This window comes from Peromyscus eremicus, chromosome 13, assembly GCF_949786415.1.
Source record: "Peromyscus eremicus chromosome 13, PerEre_H2_v1, whole genome shotgun sequence".
Lineage (NCBI taxonomy): Eukaryota > Metazoa > Chordata > Mammalia > Rodentia > Cricetidae > Peromyscus > Peromyscus eremicus.
The window spans coordinates 52,409,992-52,424,804 of record NC_081429.1 but is presented as its reverse complement, the minus strand read 5'-3'; the positions used below and the strand labels follow the sequence as shown (position 1 = coordinate 52,424,804).

The window sequence follows — 14,813 nt, the reverse complement described above, 5'->3', positions numbered from 1 at the left end:
AGGATATGGACGGCACAAACTGTACTCAGTAGGTTGGGCAGGGGGTGGGGGGGGGGAGGACACAAAGTTGGGAGGATGGAAGGTGATACTTTGTGGAGTGAGGGAGGAATGGGAGGGAATATAATCAAAGTATATTATGTATATATATGAAATTCTCAAATAATTAATCAAATTTTATAAAGAACAAACTGATGGGCAAATAGACAACACCCACCTGTCATCCTCACCTCTGAGTCCAGAAAGTGTGGGCCGAGGAAGAGGCGGAGAAGGGAGGGTAGACTACCATGGGGATGTTGGAGGATGTAAGACACAGTTGGTGACGTCTGTTAGAAGTCCTGAAGGCCCAATCAACGCGTTTCAGTACAGACTGGCTTTCTCCTTCCACTTCTGCTGAAGTTCATTTTTCTGTGGGATGATTTGGCAAAAACGGGCATATTGCTATGTTAGTGGACATCAAAATGAGTCGCCGCGAGGTGTCAGCGAGCCAATGGGAACTTCCGTTTCCAGGGGTAAACTACTGCCAAACATTCACCTTGAACTCTGACTCCTGGTAGAGCTCTATTTTTAGGTTACAAAATTTGTTTTTTTAGAAGATACGTATTTCTTTTCTCTGTTTCAATAAAATTAGAGCGAGAAGAGATGGACATTCTGTCACAAGCTCTCTCAAATCCCTGTTGCTTTTCCAACAGACGATGGCTGAGAAACAGCCACCAAAGACCAGAGTGTTTTGTGGCGATAGATTGACGTGGATTTCCCCAGTGACTCTGAAGGAACTCGTGGAAGCTAAATTCAAGTATCCCCAGGCCCCCATTGTCATGGGGAACACCTCTGTGGGTATGTAGACACCCCGGGACATCTTATGAGGGAATCAAGCTTCCTGTGGGTGTGTTGTCAGAAGGACAGCCAGAAAACACAGTGTGGTTCAAGAGGTCTTCCAGCATTAGACAATTGCCTGCCCTGTGCATCACTGGAGCAGAGCTTGCTAGCCCCATGGTGAGCCAGCAGCCGGGCTAGCCTGTGCTTCACTGGAGCAAAGGCTTGTCCCACTGTAAGCCAGCAGCAGGGCTAGCCTGTGCTTCACTGGAGCAAAGGCTTGTCCCACTGTAAGCCAGCAGCAGGGCTAGCCTGTGCTTCACTGGAGCAAAGGCTTGTCCCAGTGTAAGCCAGCAGCAGGGCTAGCCTGTGCTTCACTGGAGCAAAGGCTTGTCCCAGTGTAAGCCAGCAGCAGGGCTAGCCTGTGCTTCCCTGGAGCCGAGGCTGGCTTGCTGGCCCCATGGTGAGCCAGCAGCAGGGTGCCAGTGTTCTGGTTTTCCATCTGGGGACCATACTGGCTCTCATCCTGAAACTGCTCTGTCTTTCTGCTCTGGGTGGTGTCTCTGTGATGATAGCACGATTGACTTAAAAGGCAGTTTGAGAACCTTCTCCTTTTTCACTCAGGCCTAGTGTGGCTGCCCATCTCTTGCAGGGCCTCCAGGACCTTCTCCCAGGGAAATCTGAGTGTGCCATATCGCACAAGTTTTAGAGCTAACAATTCTAAAGAGTCCCAAAGTTTAATCGGCCACTGTCTCTGCTTGTGGCTTGCAACGAACAGCCCAATAAAAGGAAACAACTTTCATATGCCCAAACATTGGTTTAATCATAATTCAAAAATGAAGAGAGCAGTTCACATCCTTTTTATTCTAATCTTGTGTCTCTCCCACAATCCCGTAGGACCTGAAGTAAAGTTTAAAGGTGTCTTCCACCCCATCATAATTTCTCCTGACAGAATTGAAGAGCTGTGTGTTGTAAGCCAGGCCTGTGACGGTGAGTTCTTATGGTCCCATCACATCAGTTGCTTAGTCTGGTGGACGGACAGGGGTGAGCTGTTTCTTGTTAGGGTCCAAGAGAAGTCCCACAACAGACCATCAGACATGTATGCAATCAACAAGAGCATTTAATTTCTCAAGAATGAAAGTTCCAGCATGCTGGGGTCAAACCATCTTACAAAGTGGAAGAATGGTGACCCAGAGAGAAGCTCACGGCTCCTTTTAAGCAGGATTAGGACAGTTCCAGTGTGGTTAAGTGTACTTTGTAGCGATTGGGTGTAGATCCTTATTGATACAGCAATCATTTTACAATTGGCTCATGACATCTGGTCAGAAACTGTAGTTGTGGTGTCAGGGGTCTGTCTGCTGTGTCAGGGGTCTGTCTGACTGAAAATAGCAAGAACAGTTCCTGCTCGTGGTCAGGTAGGATCCTGATTGGATACTAGACTAGACGTAAATCCTGAGGGTCTTATTGAAGCCAGACACGAGTCAACATAGGATGGTGGGGTAATATGACCCCTGGAAAAAAAAATAAAAACAACAACTGGCCCTATTAGGGTCAGTCCTGTTATAAAGGGGACCGCCACTTCATTTCTAGTTAAAATTCACAGATTCTCTTCAGACAGAGCGGAGAGGATCTGGAGAGAGTCCAGGGAGAATGCTCTGAAGTTCCGCTAGACACTGAGAAGTCAGACTTTCACTGAGAACCTTTCCTATCTACAGTATCAGGGAGACTAACAGCTATTCAAGGGGGGCTCTGGGCTGTGAGTGCAGAACCAGAGATGAATGAAATGTGCTGGTTGCTCTCCAGAGCACAGCAGATGGAAAGGAGCTGTGTACCGAGTAGCTGTAGTCCAGCCTTTTTCATTCCTGTGAAGGGAACGTGGTTTCACGGCAGTGAGAAGCAGCAGTCATCGTAGTGTGGGTTTGGGGTAAAGCTTCTGAAATCCAATTCTTGGCGATGACATACAGTACCTCTAAGATCTTGTGGAAGTGACTGGACTGAGTCTCAGCTTCGCCATCTGTGAAGAGAACCTATTAATATTGTATGGTTTTGTTTTAATTCCTGGAGTTTTTTTTTTAAGTTTTTTAAGTTTTAAGTTTTTTTTAAGCTATCAGCGTAATATGTGATAGACTCAGTATTCAAGGAATCTAACCTTCATGATTCCCACCAACAACTCCATCATTAACCCTCCTGCACATCACTGCCATCACCACACCCACCTCTATCACCGTCAGTATCTCCACCATGATCATATCACTACCACAATCAGCACCGTCATCACCACCAATACTGATAGGCACAATAGCATGGATCCAATATAAAGATTTCCAGGCCTGTAGCTTTGGTCTAACATTTGGAGGCCATCGGTGATGACACTACATTACTCATACAAGACTTTATTTCAGGGCTGACCCTCGGTGCTGGCCTCAGCCTGGATCAGGTGAAGGACATTCTGGCTGATGTGGTCCGGAAGCTCCCAGAAGAGAAGACACAGACGTACCGTGCCCTCCTGAAGCACCTCAGAACTCTGGCTGGGTCCCAGATCAGGAACATGGCTGTATGTATTTGCCAAGTCAACTCTGGCATTTGTGTCTTGGGTAATTGCAACTGACGACACCTTTCTGTTCTTTAAAACAAACAAAAAGAACAGCTCTCTGAAGCATCACTTAATCCGGTAATTAGTGCTTATGCTCTGTAACTATGTAACAGTAGTGAAAGTAACTACTTTTTAAAGTCTTTAGGGGGCCACATCGTGAGCAGACATCTGGACTCGGATCTGAATCCCCTCCTGGCTGTGGGTAACTGTACCCTCAACTTGCTGTCCAAAGGTAAACAGCAGTTTTGCTTGGGGAGTTATGAAGCTTGATTTGTTTCTCTGGCGCTGGGGAGGCAGGAAGTCCAGTTTGGAAAACTAATAATTTCCTTTAGCTTTCTGAGGCTGAGAAGTTGGCCAGTTTGTCTTAAAACTATCTACCAGTCTCTCCATCTGTTTCTTCTTGAGACCTTGACCTACCAGGGGGGCCAAACTATTTGACCTTGAGACCTGACGCTGTCGTTACAAATGTGTTTGACAGCGTGTATACCTGTCTTGGGATTCCTGGCTGCATGTTAGGCACATCTGCTAGGTGTTTTCTCACCCTACATTGGACATGCTTGTGTTTAATGTCCAGATGTGAGCTGATCATTGACAAAGACAATAAGCTCTGAGAGCCAACGAGCCCCTTTGTTGGAGACTCCTCCCCCTCCGCCCCCCCCCCCCCAGGGTATTTGACTCCCATGCTTTGGGCTTGTACTTCGTTTATCTTCCTTGAGTGACCACAGATCTTTTTCAACTGAATATCTATTGGACCTCCTGCTGTATTTATGCACGTGACTATTATTTTTGAAATTCAGTGCTGGAATTTTCTCTTACTCCAATTTGTCTAATAATTATTAAGAGATTCTTATAATTGGATCCTCTACAACTATATGGAGGTTTCGTTTGAAAATGTGAGCTAGCTTTCTGTTGTATACATACATTGTGAAACATCAACTCCTTATAGCATTTCAACTGCTAAGGAATCTTAAGGAGGAAGGTTTAAATTGAGGGTTTCAGTTTAAGCAGCACACTGAAAAACCTCCTGCCGTGAGAAGTAAGGTTGGATGAGAGAATACACAAAAAGCTTTATATTTTTCCCCATTATATTTGGCTATGGCTTTAAACTGTTCCCACCTCCAGTCCATTGACCAAAGGACTGAAATTCTTTAGATGCTGGTGGAGGATCGAGGGGGAGGGGGGATGTGGCATAACCAAATAAAATAGCACTTAATGCTGTACAAATTCACTGAAGGAATTTTTTGTTGTTGTTGTTCACCTCTGGAGATAATAGGATCCTGTTTATAGACAAAAAATATATGAAATGGTTGTGGGTTGACTTGATCAGATATCAAAAGGGATATTAATATCTACTCTGTCGTAGCAATGCCCTAAGCCAACCCTGCTATCGGGAAGTGGACTGTTAAGGTGCCTGTTCTTTTTAGGAAACTGGGTTTTTTTGTTTTTTTTTGTTTTTTATCTGTAAGCAAGGAGAAAGGACAAAAGGTGAAAGGCCTAGGCTGGAAGAAACAGTGTAAGATGCTGTCAGAGCACACACATACACACACACACACACACACACACACACACTCACACACACACTGCCACCCCACAACAACCAGTAGAATCATTTCCCAAGTTTGGGAAGTTTGTTCAAGAGATCGAAGGTTCCAGAGAAGGTGTCGTTTTTCTCCCCAGATGGAAAACGACAGATCCCTTTAAGCGAGCAGTTCCTCCGCAAGTGCCCTGATGCCGATCTTAAACCTCAGGAAGTCTTGGTCTCAGTGAACATCCCGTGTTCCAGGAAGGTGAGGATGGCCTTTCTCTCCATTTCCCAGTGCCCCCACCAGTCTGTAGCTTGAGTGGGCTCAGGACAGACGTGTTTGCAGAGGGGATGAAACTCACTCTAGGAACTGACAGAGGTCACTCTTCCAGCGGGGACTTGTGCCCAGTCACTCTCAACCTGCTCTGCAGTCCCCTGCCATTTCTAGAACTAGGAGACCTTCTTCCCCCTTCCTCTGCCCAAAACTCTAAAGTTGCTTTTTAACAGATTGTTAAGACATCCTTTGTCCTTTCCAACTTCCTCCCTAAGTGAGACAGTGTAGCAGAATATTATTTGAAGGGGTGCTACTTTTATTTAGGTTGCATTTGTTTAACTCAGTGAACCTGTGTTACTTTGCCTGTCTAAAACACCCAATGGCGTGTATGATTTATTTGGGAGCTGGGTGGCGGGCCCCCAAAAGAGCAAAGAGTAAAAACCCCAAACAACAATTAAGTAACACAGCTTCACAGAGTTAAACAAATGCAATATAAACAAAAGTAACACACCTTAAAATAATATTCTAGTACAAGACAGGTCTGCCTAGATCCTGGGGCCTGAAAGAAGCCAAAAAAAAATCCAAACAAACAAACAAATAAAAAAGACATTTGCAGGGGAACTTGGAGGGGAAAAGCACAGTTTGGGAATCGGATACGCTGAGGCTTGAGTTCTGGTTTCAACTGAATCTCCAAGCTTCCTCATTTGTACAGGGGGAGAATCAAGCCTGCCTAATGAGATGTGATGGTTTAAGGGGGCTGCCAGCCCAGAGAACCACACACGGAGTTTTGTATACAATAATGGAGATTTATCTTCTGGCAAGTCTGAGGCTAGAACTCTGATAGCGAGGAGTCAGTAGGGCTGGCGTCTTCCTTTGAGGCCTTGACCTTGACCATAGATGCCCGTCTTCTGCCTTTTCTTGGGCCTTTTCATGTCTCTGTCCAATTTGTTTCTTCTTAAAAAGACACCAGCCAGTTAGGGCTCTGGCTAATAACCCCGCTTTCACCTTAGCACTTTGAACGCATTGTCCCCAAGAACTGAAGCACTGGGGTTTAAAATTCCAGCATCCAGACTTAGGGGACACGAAACAGAGCCTGTAACAGAAGATGTGCTGATGTCAAATCACCCTTCAGCATGGAGCTGTCTCTCAGGGGAATTCTGTGTGTGCCTCTTTTCTCCAGTGGGAGTTCGTGTCAGCCTTCCGACAAGCCCAGCGCCAACAGAATGCCCTAGCGATCGTCAATTCTGGAATGAGAGTCCTTTTTAGAGAAGGCAGTGACGTCATTAAAGAGCTATCCATTTTGTATGGCGGTGTGGGTCCAACCACCATCAGTGCTAAGAACTCCTGCCAGAAACTCATTGGAAGGTAAGACTTTGTGTCCTTAGCTTCCAGGTGACGGAACAACCTGCTCTGTGGGAAGCTGCAAAGAAAAGAAGAAAAAGAGGCTTAGGATCTCAAGTGTGATGGCTGGGTGTTCCAACAAGATTTCATAATCATTTCCATGTTGCTTTTTCTAGCACATTCAGAAGTGAGCATTATATAATCTGTGTCCAGAGTGCATGTGTATGCATGTGCATGTGTGTCTGGTGTGTGTACCTGTGTGTATGTATATGTGCGTGTGAGAGAGAGACAGAGACAGAAAGGGTGTCGGATGCCCGATCCCTGTAGTATAAATTTGCATTCTTTTGTGGGGGGAATAATTTACCCTGATGAAAAACAGATCATGAGCTCTTTGGTTGCTAACGATCTCTTTTGCTTACCTGAGTTGTTTTATCTGTAGGTAATAATAGCTAATCTTTCTTGGGAACTTACTAGATGAGTTAATAGAGAACAGTGATTCAGCACACGACTATCTGGTGCGAATCTTAGTTCAGTCTCCTTAACTCCATGAACTCGGTCTATTTAACACTATGGAACCTCCTTTTCCTTATCTGTCGAAGAGAATCAAACCTACCTTATGAGTCACTGAGAGGGTCATGTAGGGGAACACACAGTGCTAACACAGAACCTGGCATACAGAGATGTCCTAGGAATGGATGAGCACTGAGTGACTCCTGTGCTAAGGACTTGTGACGGCTGAGCATGTGGTGAGACCCAGTCCAGATGCTTGGAGAGTAGCCGACCGACCTGCACTTGGGTTGCCTGGCTGTCGACCCTGCTCTCCTGTGTCTGCCTTATCTGTCAGCCGAGCCTGTGAGATCATGAGTCCTGCGGGGCTGAGTCTCCTCCTCTGCCTCTCACAGACCCTGGAATGAAGAGATGCTGGATACAGCGTGCAGGCTGGTTTTGAATGAAGTCACCCTTCCAGGCTCCGCTCCTGGTGGGAAGGTGGAGTTCAAAAGGACCCTCATTATCAGCTTCCTCTTCAAGTTCTACCTGGAGGTGTCACAGAGTTTGAAGAGGCTGGTAAGTGGAACTAGTTGTGTGAACTGTGATGCCCGAAGCAGAGGCCCTGCTGAGGAGCTGTGGACTATAAAGGATGAAAGACCAGAATCACATCCTACTGATGGCTCTCCACTGGGCTGTCTTGTGGATGGCTGTAAGTGTGAGGAGGATTTGCATGGAGGGCACCAACCTGCACAGGCTTTTGCTTAACACCACTCAGTTATTATGATGTCTCATCTGTCTGGATAGTGCTGAGAAAACTTGTTAATGAGGTGAATGCATTTCCTTCCACTTGCTGAAGCTTACCTTCTTATGTTTGATTTTCTTGTCTGGGTAACCCTCATTCATAAGGTGATGGCAACCTCTGCAGTATTGTGAAGCGAGTTGTCGGAGGGAAAAGGCTTAGCGTGAGGAATGCTGGGTAGAAGTGACAGTATTTAGTAATGCCATAGCATTTTCTCTTTGAAAAGAATAGCTGTTGCTAGCTTTATTTTCTGTTAAAATCATTTAATTATTATAAAATTATAAAAAATAATCATAAAGTATATTGTTTCATGTCTCATATAAAGGAGCACATGGCCTACAGTTCTGTTCCCAGGAGGCACCCTCCTGTGAGGTGACAGCGGCTGTCTACCTCTGTGCACTTCCCTGTGCCTGGCCAGATGCCACCAAGCAACTTCAGGGTTATTTGCAACAATGGGCATTGGTTCTGACTTTTCCTGCTTGAGTTTTGTTCTTTCTGCTCTTTCTATTTGTCCTCTGACTTGTTTGTGTACCGGTGTGTATGCCGCAAGCCCCTTGGGAAAACAAGTCTGTCTATCTAGACAAGGTTGAGAAAATAGTGACTGGAAAATCGCTAGCGACTGGAAAATAATCTTATGGAACAGAGATGGTGGCAGCCAGTGATATTCTAATTTCATGTGGTTTATCACATCATGTAGGAAGACATGTACCTGCAGGGTTCCTGTCCTGGGGTTGTTTAGATTTCCAGGGCTCTGAAAGGGCGAATGCTCGATTGACTCCAGACTTCAGAGTAGAGAGGTTTGCTGGGAACAGTACCAGGCTCTTCTCCTAGAACATTCTGGTAGATTTTAAATATCTACTGTTATTTTCCTCTTCAGGACCCAGGTCACTATCCTAGCCTGGCAGAAACGTATGAGAGTGCTTTAGAAGATCTTCATTCAAAACATCACTGGAGAACATTAACCCACCAGGTTAGTGTGTGTGTGTGTGTGTGTGTGTGTGTGTGTGTGTGTGTGTGTGTGTGTTTAAAATCAAAGACAGGCAGGGCGGCGGTGGTGCACGCCTTTAATCCCAGCACTCCGGAGACAGAGGTAGGCAGATCTCTGTGAATTCAAGACCAGCCTGGTCGACAGAGCAAGTTCCAGGACAATCAGGACTACACGGAGAAACGCTGTCTCAAAAAACAAAAAACAAAAAATCAAAGACAAGACTGCAGGGCCTTTGCCTGCTAGTGACATGCTGCCTTCTTCAGATTCATTGAAACCTCAAAAGTAGGTGGAGAGTGTAGCTCAGTGGTATGGACAAGGCCCGGAGTTTGATCCCTAGATGCTCAAAATGAGAAAAAGAAAAGTCACTCAAACCAATTAGGAATCATGACTAAAAATAAGCCTGTAAAATGTTAAAGAAATATGCCTGTTTTTGTCTTATAGGCTTTTTTTTTTTTTATACTATGGCTTGAGGCCATTGATGTAAACAAGCTGGCTGTTGCTACATGTTTTCTGCCCTGGCTTTGTGGCTATTGAAACACAAGGAAAGGCAAGTTCTGAGTAGGACCAGGGTTCATTTCAGAGGACAAGGACACACCCCTGCCCCCAGAGGCCATGGAACCTCAGCAGTCCAAGATATTGCAACAGCTGCTAGTTTATTTTGTCCCAGTATTTGGATCCTTTCCTTTCCAAGCCCTTCCTGTCCATGTGGTTTTCCGCAGATTACATTTTATTGTGAAATCAAACAAGAGTACTAGGAGCTACTTCCCTGATGTCCTGATGAAGGCTGACTATTAGAGTACAGAACTCCCATAGCTCTGTTTGTGGTTTGTTTGTTTGTTTGTTTGTTTTTCGAGACAGGGTTTCCTTGTGTAGCCCTGACTGTCCTGGAACTCATTCTGTAGACCAGGCTGGCCTCAGACTCAGAGATCCACCTGCCTCGTCTCCTGAGCACTGGGATTAAAGGCTTGCAACACCACTGCCTGGCTTTCCCATAGCTTTCAAATGGAAGTTTCTGTCATAACATAAACATATAACATGGAGCCATTCTGTTGGTAAACTGGATAAGATTTAATGTGTGTTTCCTTGAAATATTTGTCAAGAACCTGGACAGAGAGTTTTGTTAAGTCAGGAATGAGAAGATATTTAAAACCTCAGTGCATTGGATCTGCTGACAGATTTAGTTATAAAAATTTACATCATGCCACAGTGAACACTGAAGTTGCTGTAGGTCCCTTGAGGTTTGGAGTTCAATATGTTCAAAAAATTTAAATCTGCCAAAATGCTTTGGAAGTGAGCATTTTGAAAGTTAAAAACAGCTGCTTTCTTCTCTAGTGTTCTGTGAAATACCACACTCATAGTTTGTGACTTACAGAGACCTTCATAGCACTTTGGAAATGGATTGCGTTTCAGGGGGGAACCAAATCCAAGCGATGGACAATCAGATTATCCAAAAAAAAACAAAAAACAAAAAACCCAAAGTCTTCTCAGAGGTTGAGCTTGAATGGATTTGTCATGCAGGGTTCTGAGACAATGTTTGGGGTTCAGTGTGTCACCCACACTGATGAATGTTATTTTAGTTTCCCCTGTGGTCTCTCTCTCTCTCTCTCTCTCTCTCTCTCTCTCTCTCTCTCTCTCTCTCTCTCTCTTTCTGTCTCTCTCTCTGTCTCTGTCTCTGTCACACACACACACACACACACACACACACACACACACACACACGCATGAGCATCTGAGTTTCTAGAGCAATTTCAGCTCTCACAACAAGTACTTCTCCCGAATCACTTACTTGCATTGAAAGTTCACTTTCATCCCCTCACAACACACAGGTCCACAGACAGAGAGGGTTGCTTGCATCACGGTGCTTGGTGAGGTGGACCCTTGCTCTTGAGCTACTGCTGTGAGGGGAAGATGGCAATGGGGAGAGTGTATGGCAGAGCAGACTGTGAACCTCATACCAACAAAGGAGGGGGGGGGGCTTTGCAACCCCAGTGGTCTCAAGCCTCTCACTCCACCTCCTCCCAGCAGCACCCATCTGAGAACCAAGCCGAAGGGAGACCTTCTGCACCCAGACTGTCCCTGGTGGCTTCAGGAGATCACCTGGCTGAGGAGATAGCCACTTTTTTCACTGTGTCTCTAGCCATGTGACAAGCAGAAGGAAGTAGCCAGGTGTACTGGCCCGCAGTCCAAGTCCATTCTCGAGGGCTGATTCTTCGATAAATCAGTTTTCACATTTGGCTATCACAGGCTTGAGAACTTCCTCAGTCTTGTGGCAGACCTAACACAGTAAAGTTTCAGAAGATTTTCTTCACAGTTGTGAAGTGTTCCATTATTTACAGTAAAAGGTGTTAGCATTAATAATAGAAAACTCCAGGAGCCTTATAGATCCCTTTGAACATGTTCGCTCCGTGTCCGAGCCTGTAAGTTACCTAGCATTTTGCTTTTCAGGATGGAAACAGGGAATCTCCAAGAGTATTTTATACAAACAAAGAAGAGATGTGGGTAATTTTTCACTCAAATAGTGTGCCAGCTGAAAGCCTAATATGATTTTTCAGTGCTTTGGGGGAAGATTTTTTTTTTTTTTCAGAGAAATCACTTTCTGCCTCTGTAGCACTTGAGAAGACATGCCTGATGATGCCTTATCATCTGTTCTTTCTTTTCCTCATCAGCTCAGGCCTCTAAGGAGAGGGAGGGGAGAGTTGTCAGGGCAACAGAGGGGTGAGTGAGATGGTGGAACTAGTGGATGTTGGTGTCGCTTCAGATCCCTGCTCGTGCCTGAATCCCCATGTGTAAGTTTGGTTTTATATTGAAGAAGAGAGATTGAAATCCATGTGCTTAGACACATGGAGTTTCCATCAGAGATATTTGGGATCTACATTTTAAAAACGAAGAAAAATAAAAATGTGTCACACTTACACATTCCAAGTTAACTACCAAATTGTTCTAATACACTGTTTGGAATAGTGTGGATAGTGACAGTTTTCACACTCAGAAGTATTCTGTTTTAAGCATGAATTTACATAGCCACTCTCTCATGGGAGACACATTCTGTGATTATTCCTACAGTCTCTATAGAAATATAAAACTTAATTGTCGGTTCTTTATTAAACAGACTGTAGACCCAAAGCAGCTTCCTCAAGACCCAATTGGGCGTCCCATCATGCACCTTTCTGGTATTAAGCATGCCACTGGTGAGGCCATCTACTGTGACGACATGCCTGCAGTAGACCGGGAGCTCTTCCTGGCTTTTGTAACCAGTTCAAGAGCACACGCTAAGATCATGTAAGTGTCCCTTACCCCACAGCTACGGAGATCCTCCTCAGTGTCTAACTCTGCCCTGTTAATGGAAAGCAGCGGTGTGGCGAGGGTAAATGGAGGCTTGGTGACACCCAGGCTAGAGATGAGATGGGATTGAAGTGTAGGATTTCTCACAGATGCCCTGCATAGAGTCACTTTATTGTGCCCCAACTTCTTTCCGTGCCTGGCCGATAACTGTCAGAGCAATTAATTCTCTGAAAGTCCTTATTTTCCAACTGTCAATTCTCGGTGCCTCTGGGCCTTGAGGCTGCTCTGAGAAGGTGTCTGGGGTGTTTTCCTAGGTCCGTGGACCTGTCAGAAGCTCTCAGCCTGCCAGGCGTGGTGGACATCCTTACCGCAGATCATCTTCAGGACGCAAACACCTTCACAAACCCCTTCGCCGCAGAGTACCCAGAGACATTCCTGGCCACAGATGAGGTATTGCCTTTCTGCTTTCTGTTTGAACAACTTTCCCAGTTAATGGCACCCCATATTTTCATAGGATAGTGTCTAATTTGTCATACCATAAAGAGTTCAGTATTCTTTGAACAGTAATTATGAACCACAAATATTCTAATAGATATGAATTCAAGTTTATTCATTTCCCACTTGCGTGAAGCTGATGGGTTATGTGAGCTGCTTTCAGGGCTGAAGGTGCATATGTAACTCAGCTGTTGGAGTGCTTGCCTAGGGTGTAGACAATGTGAGTTATGGCCTTTAAATGTTAAGAAAACAGGCAAGAGTTCCAGGCTGCACATGGTACCTGTCCTCTGAAGTCTACCCAATACAAGCCGAGTTTTGCTTCTCTCAGCATGGGAGAGAGGACCACAGTCAATGTCAGGAGCTGATCTGTGGTGTGCCATCCTTTCTGGGCCACAGGTACATTGCGTGGGCCATCTTGTCTGTGCCGTGGTTGCGGATTCTGAGACGCGGGCGAAACAAGCGGCCAAGCGAGTGAAAGTTGTCTACCAAGACTTGGAGCCGCCGATTCTAACTATTGAGGTATGAGGTCAAGCTGATGGTGGTTCAGGGGTCAAAGAGCGGGTGTGAGTGCCTTGTCTGTTACAGTGCTTTGGCATAGGGATAGGAAAATCTGATGCAGTAGTAGGCTTCGCGAGCACAGGGGATCCATTGGCTCAAAGTGTGAGCAGTAACAATTTCCCCAGGAACCTGTTTTTTCCTGTCTCCTCTCTGTCACTCACAGCAGAGCGTTCTCCCCTGTGCCCAGAGAGGGCAGTGGAAATCTTGGGCTTCCCTGTTCATGATGAGAGGTACATTATTGTCCCAGCGCTCCAACCACACGTCCTGAGATGAAGACTCATTTGGCCATTTTGATCCCGTGTCTGTCTCTGGATTAATGACTGACCAGATACATGGAAGAACTGTTGTCACAATTAAGATGAGGGTGGGGCAACTTTTTTTTTTTTTTTTCAGGGAATGGGCTGTCTAGGGTTAGAGTCCTAAACAAAGATATTAGCACGGTTTGGAAGGGGAAAGGTGAGAACGCTGAGTGGGCAGCTGGGACAGTGGCAACCTGTCCCGCGGCTCCAGTTTATATAGTCTTTGGTGCTTCGGCAGGTCCACAGTGGGAACTGATGAGATATCCCACGAAGCATACTGTAGACACTACTTTAATATTCTCTAGTGCAAATCTTAACTTTCCATGAGACATGGATCATACGATGCCTACAGAATTTTGGCAACTAAAAAAAAAGGGAGTGTTGCATTTCTATCCTAATTTTCATACAAAAGTTGAAAAGTTATAGAGGTTGTAAGGCCCACCCCATGAAATGATAGTGTTCACCTGCACGCATTGGTTCTTGAATCTGGCCTTTGCACAAATGTTAACTAAACAAGCAAGGCTTCCAGGCTGTACATGGTATCCATGCTCTGAAGTGTGCCCCACACCAGCCAGGTTTTGCCTCTCTCAGAATGGGAGAGGGGGCCACAGCAGATCTGTCGGGCCACGTCCTTGACAGCAGACACCTTTCTGTGCCTCGTTGTGGGGCTCATGTTACCTTAAAATGAGGAAAATGTTGGCCAAGATCGGTGTCTCCACTTCACCTTGAGGGGGTTTCTGTCATGCCTCATTCCTAGGAACATGGCCCCGTGGTTCTGGAAATTTCTCTCAGTATCTTCAGATTAAAATAAAGTCATGTCAAGAGGACAAAATTAAAGAAATGATGCGTTTTCCCTGGCCAGTTTCAAATCCAAACCTCCTTTTCCCCCTTTTCATGTTCATTCACTCGTCGAGTGCTGTTCTCGCTTACTTACTTTGTAGATTCTTTCCCTGAAAATTTTGCTTTTGAGTTCTAATCCCTTTTTGAAAGAAATTATTTGAGTAGTGACTCATCAAAATTTTGTTTGTAATCTTTACCAGTGGTTAAATATCCACTCTTCCCCTTTTGGCTTCACAGCCAAATAAAAGTTGCATGTAAGCACTTTCTCCTCCTATCTCACCCTCAATCCCTGATGACGTGCAGAAAACATCAAACATTGGCATTGCATGAAAGTTGACTCTCATTTTGATCAGAGGTCAAGCTCTCCTGGCTCATGCTGCCAGTCCATGTCAGGGAGCTCTGCCCAGCCCTCAGCACACTACAGTCCTGTGACCACTTCCCTGCCAAGGGCTACTCAGGAAATTGGCTCAAAGTTATGCAAAAAGGAATCAGCAACTGTGATTGAAAAACATTAACTTTT

The 14,813-nt window shown here is 45.3% G+C and overlaps 1 protein-coding gene across 1 annotated transcript in view; it reads left to right on the top strand.

The window, feature by feature from the left end:
• LOC131923197 (aldehyde oxidase 1) overlaps positions 1-14,813 on the top strand; it is a 65,172-nt gene that overhangs the window by 18,130 nt on the left and 32,229 nt on the right. The window contains exons 9-19 of the mRNA XM_059278135.1: positions 690-834; positions 1,711-1,803; positions 3,216-3,367; positions 3,545-3,638; positions 5,084-5,193; positions 6,383-6,567; positions 7,446-7,608; positions 8,709-8,801; positions 11,929-12,098; positions 12,416-12,551; positions 12,993-13,115. Of these exons, the coding sequence (XP_059134118.1) occupies positions 690-834; positions 1,711-1,803; positions 3,216-3,367; positions 3,545-3,638; positions 5,084-5,193; positions 6,383-6,567; positions 7,446-7,608; positions 8,709-8,801; positions 11,929-12,098; positions 12,416-12,551; positions 12,993-13,115 (1,464 nt within the window). The remainder of the gene's footprint in view (positions 1-689; positions 835-1,710; positions 1,804-3,215; positions 3,368-3,544; positions 3,639-5,083; positions 5,194-6,382; positions 6,568-7,445; positions 7,609-8,708; positions 8,802-11,928; positions 12,099-12,415; positions 12,552-12,992; positions 13,116-14,813) is intronic.